Source organism: Balaenoptera ricei, chromosome 14, assembly GCF_028023285.1.
Source record: "Balaenoptera ricei isolate mBalRic1 chromosome 14, mBalRic1.hap2, whole genome shotgun sequence".
Classification (NCBI taxonomy): Eukaryota; Metazoa; Chordata; class Mammalia; order Artiodactyla; family Balaenopteridae; genus Balaenoptera; species Balaenoptera ricei.
This window is the reverse complement of record NC_082652.1, coordinates 40,215,258-40,232,473: the sequence shown is the minus strand read 5'-3', so window position 1 is coordinate 40,232,473 and position 17,216 is coordinate 40,215,258. Positions and strand designations below refer to the sequence as shown.

Here is a 17,216-nt window from a genome sequence, read left to right as displayed (position 1 = left end):
TGGGAAAGCCGGGGCAAGTGACTCGCTCTTCTTCATCAAGCAGCAATCTTCAAAAGGAACAGGTAACCGCACCTGAATTCACATGCAAACTGGGCTATTCTGATACACAATTGGGATTTCACAGTGTTCTAGTTCTAATGTTCCAAAGGGCTGGGGTTTCCAAACGGAGTCTGGGGATCAGATTGTCATTTTTAGAATTTAATTCTGCAGATCAAAAACTAAAAAAAAAATTCACACTTTGGCTGCCGCCTTGTATTGCAGGCCATTCACACACACATAAATGCAACCCGAAAACTTACCTCCGTAGAGGAGCGTTCTCCTCAATATCTTCCAGGGTCTCCAAGGACGATCTCTGGGAGATGAGGCGACGTCTGCAGAGAGAGGGAGAAAAAATCTAGGAGTTAAAACTGCATTGTGAAATGGATCTGGCATTTCTGTAAAGCTAAAGCTGTTCTAAAAAATAAAGTCCACTAAGAAAAAAATCAGGCGAAATGTGTTTTAAGAGGCTGCCATATTCCCAGCCTGTACCCTGAACGCCAAGCCCATCTTGCCTTGCTGAATCCTGAGCTTTCTCCCAGGTTGTAGGGCTGCTTTTTGGTGATTAGGGAAGTGATGGCTACTTTTTATGCTGCCTAAAACCAAAAAAAGACAAGGTACCTCTGATAGTGTATAACTTTGGTACTGTGTGCACTTTTTCTAAAGCATTAGATAGTCCTGTTAAGTATTCAGATATCAGTGGTCTGAACCAGCTTTAGCTGATAAATATTAAATATTAAAACCGTACTAAATAAAATCTCAAAATCATTAGGAGGCAAGAAAAAACTTATGGTCTCTGGGCCATAATTTCGAAAGCAACTAGAAACAAGGCAGACATTATTGCCCTGGGAGAATTTCTCCGAGACCAGTGAGAATATATATCAGGGTGTGATTAGGCAAAACACAAACTCTTTCCATCTGCTAAAGAACTGCAAACCACCTGCCCAAACCTCCTCAATCTAGTTTCTTTTGTCAGATTGAAATAAGAATGGGTCCTAGTTAATTGAGAATATCTGGTACAGGGACCAGGCGGGATGGTGGCTGGTAATTTTATAGCAAATCCGTTTGAACAAGGGCCATCACTTCATAGCAAATGATTTGGCTGAAGGGTGGTGTGGACAGAAAAATATCTGATTGGGTCTTTACCTTGGAAAAAAAATGGGACTAAAATTAGAAGACTATGTCTATTTTGTGTTCATTTGATAACATTTAGGTTAAGAACATGCAATTATAACCATGTTCTAATTTGTTCTAAAGAATAAAAAAATGGAACGAATGTTCTTTGCTTTGTTCTGTGTGTACTTTTTCTAACCAACCACAATGATACCTTTTTGCTTCGTGTTTTGTTTTTAATAGGACAATCAGAAGGGTCATTTTTGCAAACCATTCGAGGGCTTCACCAATTTTCTCAGAGCCTGTCTTCATGTTTTGACAGTCAAATCCTTTCTAAAACACTCAGCACACACCTCCCTGCTTCTCTCTCCAATGAGCCTCGTTTGTCCACATGTGAGAACCAGGAGCTCTCCAACATCACCTTCACTGTCTTCGTGACACACTGACCTTCTGCAAGATCTCCAGTTTACTCTGTAATTAACTTATGCTAAACTTCCATTTCTGTAATATGGTATTGTTAGATTTCCAGCAGTCAGTCAGACCAGGCAGACACTGGTCTTACCTGAGGGGGTGGGGAACTGATTTTATAGGTGGGGATTTGAGAGGTGGCCAATTCATGAGTAAGTAGGACTTGCCTGTGCAGCCCCCTAAGTCCAGGGACTCAGCACGCCAGGACCCCTGTGACAACACCCAGCGGCTGTGGCTTTGAAGGAAGTGTCCAGGCCATCGTGAGGCACAGCCCCTCCAGGCGCCAGGTCTGGCTGGGATGGAGTCCCAGGCTGGGACGGGGACAAACCCCAAGTTAGTCACACTCCCACCCACTGTAGCTCTCAGGGATAGGTGTCCCCAAGCTCCCCATCCAAGGGACGGTATGATGCTACACGTGTGCTGGGTCAGACAGACTCAGATTTCAGTCCTGGAGTCTGGAGGCTCTGGGACCTTAGAAAACTCCTTAATCCTTGAGCCTCAGTTTCCTCACCTATGACACGGGAAAATGAGAGTAAGTAAGAAACAAAGAGACATGAAGTCCTTGGCACAGGACAGTTAATGACCAGGAGCTCCTGGGATTTTGATTGTTACTCCAGTTTCCTCCACTGGGGCTGCAGCCTGACCTGATGCCCTCCCCGCTCAAATGACTGGGGTCAGCCTGGCTGTCCCAGCTCTGGCCGCTCCTCCAAGCCCTGCCGAGGTCACTCCCAAATGCCCTGTGCCCGAGCCAACCCGTGACACGTGCTCCTTCCACCCCTACACCCCCTTCGAAGCAGAGCTAGCTTGGTGTCACCTTCTCTGAGGCACTGGCCACCTATAAAATTAGAGCCCCAGGCCTCCATGCACTGTTCTTACTTAATACCGATGTCTGCTCTGCAGTTGTGATTAAAATGATATTTACTCTGTGTATCTGTGGATAACGTTCTGAGTTTCATTTTTTGGTTTTTTTTTTTGGCTGCACCCTTCAGCACGTGGGATCTTAACTCCCCGACCAGGGATCGAACCCTCACCCCCTGCAGTGGAAGCGCGCAGTCTTAACCACTGGACTGTCAGGGAAGTCCCTCTTCTGAGTTTTTAAATCAAAAGTGAAATATTAATTTAAGTATGCACCCCTAAATTGTCATTAGACATAACATAGTCACAGGCAGAAATAAATGTATGGGTTTCAGATCCTGAAAATCCCAACAAATCCTGTCAAACTTTGAGCCTTCCTCTGCAGGCAAATGCAGAGGCACCTGTCACCTCTGCATTTTCAGGTGACAGGTAAACAGACATTTAACATTTGGCTCAATCTGCAACCGTGGCGACTGCAGCAATTGTGCAGCTTCAAGCTCTCCCTTCCTTCAATTATCGTAACAGAGGTCCCCTGGGAAGCTCTGTGGTTAGCTCCTTGGGCAGTAAAGATACAACCAAGGCCGCAGCAAAGGCCAGGCAGGTGTATCCTTTTCTGCCCACCCACCCGACCAAGCCTGGCCTGCTGGGACCACAAAGCTGATCCTGGCTTAACTCTTGTCCTCAAGGAGCTCATATTCAAGGGGGAATCCATGGGACCACCAGCAGGGAATTCCATTAACAACCCCTCAAGCTCCTCTGGCATTTGAGGCTGTCTCCCTTTCCCACCCCAAGAAAAAGCATGGCCAGCCCTCCAGCTGAAAATGTGTCCAAGTGAACCCACGGAGGACACGTGAGGCCCTGCCAGGCGCCCTGGGGCCCACAGCCTCCCGTCCAACATTCAAACCAGGGGGTTCACCCTAGAAAACTAGGTCAATTCATAAAAGCACACAATCTGACAATTCCCCCATCTAAAAGCCACATCCGGCAATTCCTATGCTGGAAAAGACAGATGCTACTTGGAAAATAATCAAATTAGAATACATCTTTCTATATATTTATAAGGATTTGTTTTCTAAAAGCCAGTACATTTGATATTCTCTTCATGAGTTGAACAGGTATAGAGTCTCTCCCTCTCACACACACAGAGGCACTTAAGGTCTGGATTCCTTAGAGGGAAAAAAATTCAAAACCCAAATGCCCACCTGTTTCTTTAAATTCAGCAGATGTGTGCTTCCCTTCTTCATGAACAGAACTAAGCAATACATTCTTTGAGATGCACATATAGAGATTGGAAAGAACTACCACGGATCATTGTAAAGAAACTGTCAGGGCTTCCCTGGTGGCGCAGTGGTTGAGAATCTGCCTGCCAATGCAAGGGACACGGGTTCGAGCCCCGGTCTGGGAAGATTCCACATGCCGCGGAGCAACTGGGCCCGTGCGCCACAACTACTGAGCCTGCGCGTCTGGAGCCTGTGCTCAGAAACAAAAGAGGCCACGATAGTGAGAGGCCCGCACAGCGCGATGAAGAGTGGCCCCCGCTTGCCGCAACTAGAGAAAGCCCTCGCACAGAAACGAAGACCCAACACAGCCAAAAATAAATAAATAAATAAATTAAAAAAAAAAAAACTGATCATTAAAAAAAAAAAGAAGAAACTGTCATATGGTACCAGGAAAACGAAGATGAGATGCCTGCCCTTCCTGGCACGAGGGCCTGCCCTGTGGTGGTAGCTCACCTCTGCCCCTGCCACCCTGCTAAATCCTTCCAAGCTGTGTAGTAACCTTTCCCCTTGCCTTCTATCTTCAGAAAGCCCACAGTGGAAGGGAAGGCTAAGGGTGGGTGACCGACCTTCACCAGGCACTTTTCACCCTGTAATCTGCCTCATAAATCAAGTCCATTACTGTGCAGACTCCTTACCATTGGGCACAGTTAACAAGCAGAGGTCTTTGAATATTTTAATGACTGATGAGGAATACTTAGCCTTGGGCCAAAACAGCATGCCCCCTTATTAACCACGAAGACATTCAGTAAGAGCCCAAGCATTATATGTCGAAATCACTAAATGAAAGATTGAGTCCTCAGAATTCAGGGTTCCCCATCTCGTCTGACAATTATAATTTGGGCCCTTCCACTCTGGCCACCAACACTTTTGAGGCCGATGTGGTTCACATTCAACACTCATATGTAAGTTAGCCTCCCTAAAGCCCCCAGACTCATTTTAGAATACTACCCTTTGAATGTCGGACTCTGCCTAGGCAAGGAAGTTCTAATCCATGACAAGGTTGCCTATCTGGATATACCTACTTGGACCAAATTAATCCACTTATCATTAGGGCTAATGGTTGATTGTGGTGCAAGTCACCGAGTGCTCCCGGGACCCAGGGCTGGTCACAGTGGGAATTATGGCGGCAGAGCCTCACCAGCGTGGACTCTGGGCTCACTAATGTCCCTGCTGACCAGTGAGGCTGGGGCAGGGTCATACGAACTCCAGCTGGGCCCAGGGCTTAGGACGGTCATTTAGGACCAAGCTGGGATAAAGAAGGTGACCCCCAGCCTCAGCATTGGTGTCAAACAAGTAAGTCGAGTTGGATCAATGCTCGCCACCCAGGGAACATTAATAATCTCTGGGGGAAAAACACAAGCTTTGGGAGCAAGAAGGGACCCTGACCATCTGGGCCAACCATTGCTACCCTCACAAAAAGGCAATTTAGCTGTGTGGTTCCCCCCGTGTATGGAGTCCCCTTCCTCGCTGTCAGGCCGCTGGAGGGCAGGGTTACCTCTTCACAGACGTGAGGGAATGAGGGCCTCACGGATCCCTCAGTTACACAGGGGATGGGCCAGCTGAGGTCATAATTACTTCAGGTCTGTTCCAACAGTTATTATGACCCAAAAAAACCCCAAACAAACAAAACCTCCAACCATAAAAATAACTTACTCTTATAGCCACGAGACAGGCACACACTTGTCATTTATTTGCTGTGTTACTTGTGCCCTGCTCCCACTGACCACGTCACCTCCCTCCCCCAGACAAAACTGACCACTCCAGGCAGTGAGCTGCTGAGGCTCTCCTCACCTGCATAGCCCCAGGGATGGGAGATGCTCAGTAAACAGCAGGGGCTCGATCAGGGCCAGGGCCGGCTGGATAGACTAATGAAGTCCACCATCGGCCGGTGGCTGTTTGGGATTTTCCCAGAGAGCACCAGACCTTCCACTCAATGCTTTTCTATGCACAATTATTACTGGCTCTTCTCTATTCAATACACAAGGTCCCAATCTCATCACCAGGAGCCCAGAAATCATCCTCAGAAAGCTTCCCATGGTCTCACTACAGCGAGAAGAAGAGGGAGGCAGAAGACCCTCATCCTGCAGGGCTGGGGTGGTTGGGTGGGCAGAAGGGCCAGGGCCCCCAGCACAGCCCAGCAGTTCACAGGTAGAAGGCATGATCCGTTTAAAATGGATTTCTTCTGTTTGAGTTTATTAAACATTCATCTTTCCAAATGGATTTTTCCCCCTGCTTTTGTGACTATAAGAGTACTATGGGGCTTCCTGGTGGCGCAGTGGTTGAGAATCTGCCTGCCAGTGCAGGGGACACGGGTTCGAGCCCTGGTCTGGGAAGATCCCACATGCTGCGGAGCAACTGGGCCCGTGAGCCACAACTGCTGAGCCTGCGCGTCTGGAGCCTGTGCTCCGCAACAAGAGAGGCCGCGACAGTGAGAGGCCCGCGCACCGCGATGAAGAGTGGCCCCCGCTCGCCGCAACTAGAGAAAGCCCGCGCACAGAAACGAAGACCCAACACAGCCATATAAATAAATAAATAAATAAATAAATTTATTAAAAAAAAGGAGTACTATGTTTCACTGTTTAAAAAAAAATTCAAATTAGGAAACGTATAAAGTAGAAACTGAGGAAATGACCTGCAAACCCCAGGGCCCAAAGAGCACCTTCTAAGAGTTTAGTGTATGTCCTTTTAAACTTGTTCCTATTTCCACATCAACTTGTAAACGTGTGTGTGTGTGTGTGTGTCTGTGATTGAAACTATGAAAAAGACAAGAAGGGTTTGCTTTTTTAAAAACAAAGGCAACAAGGAAGAGCAACCTGCCATGGGGTGAAGCTGGAATCCGGCTCCACTGTTGGTGACATGTGCAGTGTCTGAGCAAGATACAAGGATGCGATCTCGGAGAGACAGCAGCCAAGAGAGAATCCGGGGTCCTTCCCAGGCTGGGAGGCAGCCCCCGGGCTGGGTACCCTGTTCTCTGGCTCTGGACCAGCAAGTGAGGAGCAGTGAGCACAGAGGGGCTGTGCTTGATTGCTTGCAACACCAGCTAGGGAGAAGGGGATCGAGGACCACCAGTAGGATTAGGGCTCCAAGCTCACCGCTGGGGCTTGGTCCTGATGCCCGCAGGTCCAGCAGCCTTCCCCACGCTGAGGTGCAGATGTGGGAATGGTGGCCCGAGACCTTTCTGGGGGCCGGAGGACTATCTCACTACCTCAGGTAAAAGAGGTACTGCAGGCAAGGAATCAGGGCTGGACAGCAAGCAGTCCCACTTCAACCTAGAGACCACGGGAGTCTTCATCCCTCAGCCTCCTTTTCTGACTCAGAGTCACAAAGCTTCCAAGGTCCCAGTCAGGGCCCAGCAAGAAAAGGTGTGAGGGTCACTAACCTAGAAAGCAGAGCTGGCCTTTTTAGCAGTTAGGAAATTCCTTTGCAAAATGTCATAAGATCCCATCCCCTGGTTCGCATATCTCACGTACGAGAGGAAGCTCACTATTTCAAGGAGCCCTAAAGAGAAGAACCACTATGTATCCAAGAATCGTACTTTCATTGATACAGCTTTTGTGAAAATTCTCTTTTCACATACCAGGCTTCAAAGTCAAATGCTAACATCCCCACTGTTCTTTCCTTCATTTCTCTAACGCAGCTTCAAGTTGTTGAGGTCACAGCACCAGGAGCTTGATCTCCAGATTCAGCAACTAAGTTGTGATAACTCTGGTCATGATTTGGCAAATTTCAAAGCCAGGATTCCAGATGCTCCTGTAGCAGAAGTCAAACCAGATTGTGCTCCTTGAAGAAGCAAACTGTTTTGCACCAGTACATATGTGTTCACAGATGAGAAAGAAAAGTCAGCTGTCCCCTCTCAACAGAAGCTACTGTCTGAAAGCAAAAATGGCCTTGGCTTCAGCCTGAAGGCGTGTTTGTTAGATGCATGCTCAGTTCTGCTTTCCACGATCTAAAGCTTCATCCAGCAGCAAAGGTGCTGAAAATGAGTGAGGCCTTACCTTGCTCGCCCGGCAACGGCTGCTTGATAGACTGTGGAAGAAAGCCCAGAGGAGAGCTGTGGAATCTGACATAGCAGTGGCGTACCGGCTGGGCCAGGCCACCAGGCTGGGGTGACTGAAGAGCACCCTGCCTGGACCAGTCAGGTCCTGCAATGCCACTGAGCAAAGAGTACATGGCTGATTTGCTTGTGCAGGAAAAAAACCCTCTCCCTGTGGCAGCATATGTCTCTAAAGGCAGATCCATACACAGAATACGGATGGACACAATTCACAACCCCCCCCGGCGGTTATGGAATATTCTTGTAAAGGAAGGAAAATAGATCATCTTTAAGAAAAGAAGGGCTGCGTGGATCAAGAAACAGACAAAATGCTAGGAAACTGATTTTGAATCTGGCTATATTTTAGAGTCTCTAGCTGATAATCAAGCACAGAATCAAACTGAAGTCAATACACCAAGAATTGCCAATCAGCTTGCTCAAATAAGATCTGTTTCTACATTAAAAAATATTCAGCCATTTATTTCCTATTTTTGCAAACATTTATTTATTAGTGATATATCAAGTATCCAGCAGCAAGCTGGATGCTGAAATACAGCAGTGAAAAAGGTAAACACTATCCCTCCCTCATGGAGTTTAAATTTATGGTCAGGAAGACAGACACTAAACAAGTAAAATAATTCTAGTTGTGAAAGAGATTAACACAAAGGAGGAAGAAAACAAACTACCTATAATACTGTGGGGCTACTAGCAGGATACATTTCAGTTATTTGTAAACATACTGAGTTCTTGTTTCCGCATGTGTGTCAAGAACTTCCCTGGTGGCACAGTGGTTAAGAATCCGCCTGCCAATGCAGGGGACATGGGTTTGACCCCTGGTCCGGGAAGATCCCCACATGCCACACAGCAACTAAGCCAATGAGCCACAACTACTGAGCCTGTGCTCCAGAGCCCGCAAGCCACAACTACTGAGCCCATGTGCCACAACTACTGAAGCTCGTGCGCCTAGAGCCTGTGGTCCGCAGCAAGAGAAGCCACGGCAGTGAGAAGCCCGCGCACCACAACGAAGAGTAACCCCCGCTTGCCACAACTAGAGAAAGCCCATGCGCATCAACAAAGACCCAATGTAGCCAAAAATAAATAAATAAATAAATAAATAAATAAATAAATAAATAAATAAATTTTAAAAAGAAATAAAGCAACTCCAAATGTTTACAAAGAATACAGAGACACTCGGCTTGCCTGAGGCTACGTTTGTTTCAAGGTTCTCATCAGACTCACCAAATCCTGGAAAACCAAGGTGTGAGGTTATCTCAGCATTTAGGGCTGTGCAGAGACAGACTTGCTGGCAGGATTTAATGACTGGCCAGGTTTTCACTCCTCAGATTCCCCACTCCACCCTGCCCACTGTGCCCTGCTGATCTTACAAAACACCCTTTCCATCATGTCATTCCCTAATTTGAAGATCCACAATGATTCCCTCTGGGAACAAGTTCAAACTCCTCTGACAAGGGGACTAGATGGGGAGATGAGAAGACAGAGCAGACACAGCACACACGGCCATCCCGAAGGCACCTCCCAGTCTCCTGGGGCCTCCCAGGAAATAGAGGGGCCATGCCAGAGCCACGAGTCGACAGTGCCGCGTTCTAATTCCCCCTCAGCCTCAGCCCGGAGGGAAGGGCCTGGCCCTGCAGCTGGAGGGAGCAAGCTGGGCCAAAAGTGCAGAAGAAGAGAAACCAAGAGCAGGTGTATTGGTTGAAAAAAAAAATCAGGACCCAGAAAGGTTTTGGGTTCTGTGTGGCCGATGAGATAAAACGACATTACCCTTGCAATAGAACATGCTGGATAGCCACGGGGGTGACAAGAGGGGCCCAGACCAGGGCAGGGTGAGGGTGGAAAGGAGACATGAGCAATGGAAAACCACTCAAAATTAAAGAATCGCCTTCATCCTGGAGACGAAAGAGCCCTGTGGATCGAACAGAACCAGCCCAAGGAGTTTGGGGCCAACTCACGTATGTTCTGGGTGGGCCCCAGAATCAAAGGAATCAAATCCACGTGTTTCTGTGACAAGAGTGCCCTGAGCCAGGTGAAGGAGGGTGGCTGGGAACCCAGCACCTGGACCCGGAGTTTAAGGCCAGGACAGACCAGGTGTGGAGTGTGGGGGGGCAGGGGAGGGCACAAGTGAGCTCGAAGGAGAGCCAAGATTAAACTGGGAGAGGACCTCCTGGAGAAGGAGCAGCCGGACTAGCCCGGGAGGTTCAGGGTAAACTCAGGAGGGACATACATGCCTCATGGGAGCCGAACAGGATGGAACACCAAGCTTTGCAAGACACAGAGGAATTCCCTGAAGCAAAGTCCGGGAAGGAGCCCAATAGGAGCCAGGAGCCAGGCAGGCCCCTATCAGATGGCTGAGGTCAGTTCCAGGAGGAGCTGGCAAGACCCCAAAGGCCAAATGAACACGCAGATGGGTGGGCTGGGGCCTGGCACCACAGTGAGATGGAACAAACACGTGCACCCATAAGCGTGTGTGCACTCGCGTGTGCATTTACACAGTGTTTCCTTCTGACTCAGAACAACAACGGAGGTGCAGGAACACCTGCAGGGCACACGTGGGGAAGCGAGGTGCAGGCGCAGTTGGCTGGAGATGCTTCCTTAGATGGAGGCTGATTGCAACCGGTTCTGAGCCTTCCAAAGGCCCACAGGCACCTGAGTCGTGTCAGATGGACCCTTGGCCTCCACTCATCTCCAGCCTCTTCAGGAAGAGTGGGTCATCCTGGACCCTCTTCTCTGTACTCAGGACGGGGCCTTCTCTTAAACAGTCCACCCTGACAATAGCCCAAGCATCGGTGACCTCACCTTTCTTTCCCAGTCATTAGGAGGACTTAACTGTTGTTTTGCAAGAATGCCTTTACATGCTGAAGACCTTTAAAGCCGTTATATGGCAGAATGGGTGTCCTCTATGCACATAGTCAGTGCTATGGGGTCTGCAGCACAAAGGCTAGAGATGGATGAGAAGAAGCCAAGCCCCGCCCCGGGAGGTGACATCCTCTCCCCAGCTCCCCGCCCCCGTCTTGAAGGGCTGAGATGTCAATGGGAGCTAATTTAATTAGAACAGCAGGGTCAGGTGGGGCTGGTTACCTCCCCGCTGGCATTTCACTGAAACTTTCAGAGGCTGTCTTCCAGCATAATCGCTCCCCTGAGTTTCTCCCTTGGTTTCCAGCTTGACCTTTCTCTGTTCCGAAGCGCCTTCAGTAGAAATGGATTCTGACAGCTCGGAAACAGCATGCAATTATTTATAGCAAATTCGGGATGGATGGGGTTTCATCAATCTTTATTTTCTGCTTTTTCCGATTAACCATGGCCCACGCTCAGTCACAGCTTATGGAAACGAAGACTAATGCTCCCTTGTCTTTCCAGCTTCAAGCATCATCGGCCTCCCTTTTCCTAACGAGGGGCCCAAACGATCTCACTCCTCTCTGGAAGCCTTTTTAAAATGCCTTGCTTCTCCTTGGCTGCCGAGGTTTATTCCCTTTATTGAAAGCTGATGGGGATTGGGCACAGCTGAATCGCTGGCCTCATAAGGGGCTTATAGGGTAAGGAATGCCCCAGGTGTGACCAAATCTTAGTTCAAAAGAAAACTCAGAATCTGCTTCACCTGCTCTTCATCCAAATGCTACCATCTTCCTAAGGCACAGTGCGGTGCCACCTGCTCTGCGAAGCTACCTCTGACATTTTCTGAATTCCTACAACATTTGGTATCTTTACTGTATTACGTGGAAATTTTGATATCTAGATACTTGTAGAATGATTGATTTCATTCTTATTACACCCTGTATCTCCAACCTGACTGCAAATACCTTGAAGAGATAACTATGTCTTCCCTTCTCTGAAACCCCCTCAGTGACTGGCACATTACCTGGTCATAGTAGGTGCTCAATAAATCCTTAAGTACAGCATGAACAACTGTCTGTAGCTACAGCTGACACACAAAGGGCAAGGATGGATCTTAACTGCTCCAGGGAGTCCGATTAACACTGCTCTGAGGGGCTCTTCTGAGACCCCTCACCAAACCAGCAGAGGCCCAAACCATATCAGGAATGAGGTCCAAATGAAAGCTGGGAGGGATCTCTGAGATCACCAGATCACCTGTGGTCAAACTTCTTCTGAGCAGCAGAATGTTTTTTTTTCCAAACTAAATCTTATATCAAGTCTCCACATATGAAGCAGATTAGAATAATTATAAATTTTATAAGTAAATTTTTTATATTCAAATGTATAACTCAATCACTATTAGAGCAGTGAAGCTATTTTGCTGTACAAGCAAATCTGAAGTTATGGTGACATTTCTAGTCTAAGGTCAATCTCAGCATCTAGCTTATTTCTTTTGGTCTTGGTTGTACAGTATGGAGATAATCCCAATTGATACAGATAGGTAGGTGCCTATGGTAACCATTTTTAAACGTCTCAGGACCCACTTCAATTAAATAGATGTGGCAGGTGAAACTTAGTTGCACAAAATCAACTTACTGTGGCAGCATGTTAATTAATGCAAAATTAATGTATTGACAGTCACCAGCACGATAGCTATGAACACTACTGAGTTAGCATTTTTCCACAGTTTTAAAAACACTTTATATATGTATATAAGTGTGTAACATACACACATATAAATTATACCTCAAAATGTTAAACACAGAATTACCCCATATGACTGGCAATTCCATTCCTAGACATAATCCAAGAGACATGAAGGTTATACTCACACAAAAAGTTGTACATGATTTTACTATTAACAATTTATATGCAAAATTGTTATACTACCAACTTACATTAATAAATAGGGATGCATCAATTAGAATAAGTATATGTATTATAAAAATTCAACTTTAATTGAAATGCTGTATATGTTAATAGTATGCCCTTGAGCTACGCAAGAAACAGAGTTTTGAGTTTTACGTAAGCCGTCGAGGGAGAGTGAAAGTGAAGTCAATAGACTTCTTGAACAAGGGAATTCCGCTCATCAGTATTCCATTTTGCAGTTACTTTACTTGAACATAGATTAGAGAAGATTCTTTGTGACTGTTAATCATTAACATTTTTTTTTAACATAAGGTCTAGTGAGTCTTCACACTGTGAATTTTATGAGTTGAATGAATATGGACACCGTTGGTACTACATTGTATTAAAAGAAGTATCAATAAAAAAAAAAAAAAAGTCGTACATGAATGTTCACAGCAGCATTATTTACAATAGCCAAGATGTGAAAACAACCTAAATTTCATTGACTGATGAATGGATAATAAAATGCAATATTCCTCAGCCATAAAAAGGAATGAAGTACTGATACGTGCTATAAAACGGATGACCCTTGAAAACATTATGCAAAGTGAAAGAAGAGAGTCACAAAAGACCACATGGTGTATGCCTCCAATTATATGAACTCCATAGAGGCAGAAAGTAGATTAGGGGTTGCCTAGGGTTGGGTGTGGGGAGCGGGAGGAATGGGGAGTGATTGCTAATGGCCACAGGGTTTCTTTTTAGGGTGATGAAAATGCTCTAAAATTAGAGAGTAGTGATGGTTGCACAACTTTGTGAATATACTAAAAACTGCCGAACAGTACACTTTAAATGGAGACTGTATGAATTATCTCAATCAAGCTGTTAAAGTGATATAGAAAATCTATATATGTAGGAAACTATATTCTGAGAAAAAAATAGTCAAAATGAATCAACTGTTTGTGGAATTCCTTAAAGCCCTTGCTGAGTTCCTTAGTGCTCTATTGAGATAATACGGTTATGAAAACTACGGATCTGGTTCCTTCCCTTTGACCAGACCTATGGACACTGAGAGCTTAGCGGACCTGCCCAGGCCAGGGCCAGATGGTCAGAAAGCAAGGACAGGGCCCAGATGATCTCACTGCAGAGCTGGCTCCTTTCCTTTCTAATGTGGCTTAAGCTGGCCCTTTCAGGGGGTGTTTCCAGCCCTCGGTAACAGGAACCAGGTGAGCACAGAAGGCGGTGATAGGGGCAAACTCACCACTTTCACCAGGGCCTCGTTTTCTCCCCCATCTCCCATGGGCATCTCCAGCTCAGCATCACCAACACTGCTGACAGACAACACGTCCGTCCCCTTTCTCCCTGCATCCTTGCAGGGCAAAAAGGGACCTCCTTACTGCACACGTCAAAGTGGCATATTTGTTTGGAGTCTGAGACTTCGGCTTCCTTAACTTCCCATTTCCCTCACCTCTGGTGCAAGACACACTTGCAAATGACTCCCTTTTTATTAAAGGCTCATCCTCTTTTCTAGAGAGGAGAGAGCCTGGGAGCAACTTCAGGCCTCCAAGAAGCAAGAAGCAAGACAATACACCCTCTGAGGTGCTTCTGTCAGCGTCTGGGTAGGTAGTTTAATTTTTTAACAGCTCGTTTTGGAGCCTTTTGAAAATATATTATTAGCACATTGGCCTCACCGTATACCTAATTTAGCAACCATGGTTCTAATTACCAGGCTGTTCAGGAAAGGTTTCCAAAGTGAGTTTGCAGCCTGAGAGCTGTGCGGAAAACCACATGAATATTTACTTAGATGTTCTGTGGATTCAACTTATTGGATACTCTGGCAAAAGTCTAACCCAGAGGTCTGAGTAGCCCTTTATGCCAGGGCTTTGGTGTGATACCACGTGGTTATTATGGAAAATAATATATTCTTTTTTAATAGAAAAATTTTTTATTGATGTATAGTTGATTTACAATATTATATTAGTTTCAGGTGTACAATATTGTATTAGTTTCAGGTATACAACATAGTGATTCAATATTTTTATAGATTATGCTCCATTTAAAGTTATTGTAAAATATTGGCTGGGACTTCCCTGGTGGCACAGTGGTTGGGAGTCTGCCTGCGAATGCAGGGGCCACGGGTTCGAGCCCTGGTCCGGGAGGATCCCACATGCCGTGGAGCGGCTAAGCCCGTGTGCCACAACTATTGATCCTGCGCTCTAGAGCCCATGAGCCACAACTACTGAGCCCACATGCCACAACTACTGAAGCCCGCGCACCTAGAGCCCATGCTTCTCAGCGGGAGAAGCCATCGCAATGAGAAACCCACTCACCGCAGCAGGGAGTAGCCCCCGCTCGCTGCAGCTAGAGAGGGCCCGTGCACAGCAACCAAGACCCAACACAGCCATAAATAAATAAATAAATAAATAAATAAATTTTAAAAAAATATTGGCTATATTCCCTGTGCTGTACAACATATCCTGACACCTTATTTATTTTATACATGATAGTTTGTCTCTTAATTCCCTACCCCTATCGTGCCCCTCCCCCTTCCCCTCTTTCCCATCAGTAACCACTAGTTTGTTCTCTATACCTGGGAGTCTGTTTCTGTTTTGTTATATTCATTTGTTGGTTTTATTTTTAGGTTCCACATATAAGTGATATCATACAGTATTTGTCTTTCTCTGTCTGACTTATTTCACTCAGCACAATACCCCCCAGGTCCATCCATGTTGTTGCAAATGGCAAAATTTCATTGTCTTTTATGGCTGAGTAGTAGTCCATTGTACATATATACTCACAAATAATATATTCTTAAAAACTTCCAAGGTGCGGGACATACCATTTTCAACCAATGTTTTCACAAAGCAACAGACTAAAATCAATGCAATCAGTTGCCATTTTATTTTCCTAAGGATGCCCAGTGGTGTCATTCTTTAGGGCAGGATCCTTAAACTGGGGTCTCTGGACCTCCTAGGGGTTCTGTGCACCTTTAAAATCAGATGTAAAGCACGTGTGTGTGTGTGTGTGTGTGTGTGTGTGTGTGTGTGTGTCCATGTTCTCTCTTTTCTAAAAGAGAATCTATGAGATCCCAAGCGAAGATTAGAAACCACTGTTATCAGGCAAAGAATGATGCTATCAGGGGTAGCAGGGGTGACAGGGCAGAGTTCTAGATCCAGTTCTGTCTCTATTACGTGACTTTAAGCAAGAAGTCACTGTCACCATTATCAGTGTCATCGGCACAGATACAAATATTCACAGTCCTAGGTACTGGGGATGCAGAGAAGAGTAAAGAAATGTAAGACTCGGTTCCTGTTCTGGATGGTTCATGATCTAGTATGGAGACAGGGCAAACACAGCTCTGAAACTTGTAGACTTTGCTCAAATACTCACAGGCCAGAGCTTGGAATGCAGGCGAGCTCTGAGCTGTGCCCACTTCGGCAGGGAGGCAAGGCTGAAGGAATCGTGGGGAACCAGAGCTCCATTGAGGGTGCATGTAGAAGGTGAGTCTCTGTGGAGCCTTTGGCTCTGCTCAATGGGGGTCAAGCCCAGGTGACTAGGGTTTCACTGGGTGGCAGGAATCTTGGAAAAAGCTGAGGGATGACAGTCAAAGCAACACCAAAGCAGAGATGAGGGCCTTCTCTGAAAATTGGGTAGATTCCTAAAGATCACAGGAGAAATAATAACACTTTGATCTATCGAAAGGAAAGTAGAGAAAAGCCAAACAGAAGGACTTTGTAAACCTTTACCAAGAGATGGGGGCATGAATCAAGATATGCAGGGCAGAGGAGAAGAGTGCACATATACTCTGGGAAGGTCCAACACACGTGAAACTGCCCCTCTACCACCTGGAACAAAGCTCACCTGAACTACCAACTGTCGTGCATTCGTGCATTCGAACGTCCATCATCCACCATTTACTAACTACCCACGACAAGGTGCTGGGGGATCAAGAATGCATAGAGCTCAGTCCCTGCCTTCAAGGACAACCTGATGGGGAGACACCTTCAGAGAGATGATTAAAAAGGAGAGTGCACGGATGGATGTGCCATGGGAGCAACGAGGAGACTCGGGGAAAGCTCCCAGGGTGCCAGTGCTGGGACGGACCTTGGCGACCACTCATCCAGGTGAGGAAACCACGCACGGCCCGGCTGCACAGGTCACGTGTTAGCAAAGCCCCAGTAATGTACCACACCACCTGGCTCATCTCCAAAGGCAAGATCAACCTCTGCCCTTCTTTGCCACCAAAACGTATCAAGATGAAGAAGGCGGTCTTCACTGTTTCTCCACAACGCAGAGCAGCCCCTCAAACTGCTCCCTGCTCAGCCTGGGAGATCTTGTTCCTGGATTTCAACATGTGTCCTTTGAAACTGAAGCTCGTCAAGCGTCAGAACAGGCAAGGTGCACTCTGGACTGGGCCTATTACATTGGTGCCAAGATTTAATGCCTTGTAATCATCAAGAGCCCACTTTCCCAGGTTCATAAAACCCCAGCAGTCTGGCTTCTGCGTTTAGACTAATAAAAAGCACAATGGGCATAAAGGGACCCAAGGCCCGTCCACATGCCACCCGGGAAGCCTTGGTTATGTGGTCCTGGAACCCAGAAACACCCCCACTGCCCACCCTGCCAGAGGCCAGAGAGAAGGTGTGGAAGAAGGCTGATGTCCATCCTGTACGCCTGGGACAGCGCCTCTAACAGCA

The 17,216-nt window shown here is 46.6% G+C and overlaps 1 protein-coding gene across 1 annotated transcript in view; it reads right to left on the bottom strand.

Moving 5' to 3' along the window:
- The window catches only part of CABLES1 (Cdk5 and Abl enzyme substrate 1), a 107,277-nt gene that overhangs the window by 65,111 nt on the left and 24,950 nt on the right, over positions 1-17,216 (bottom strand). Inside the window, exon 2 of the mRNA XM_059893905.1 lies at positions 300-371. Within this exon, the coding sequence (XP_059749888.1) occupies positions 300-371 (72 nt within the window). The remainder of the gene's footprint in view (positions 1-299; positions 372-17,216) is intronic.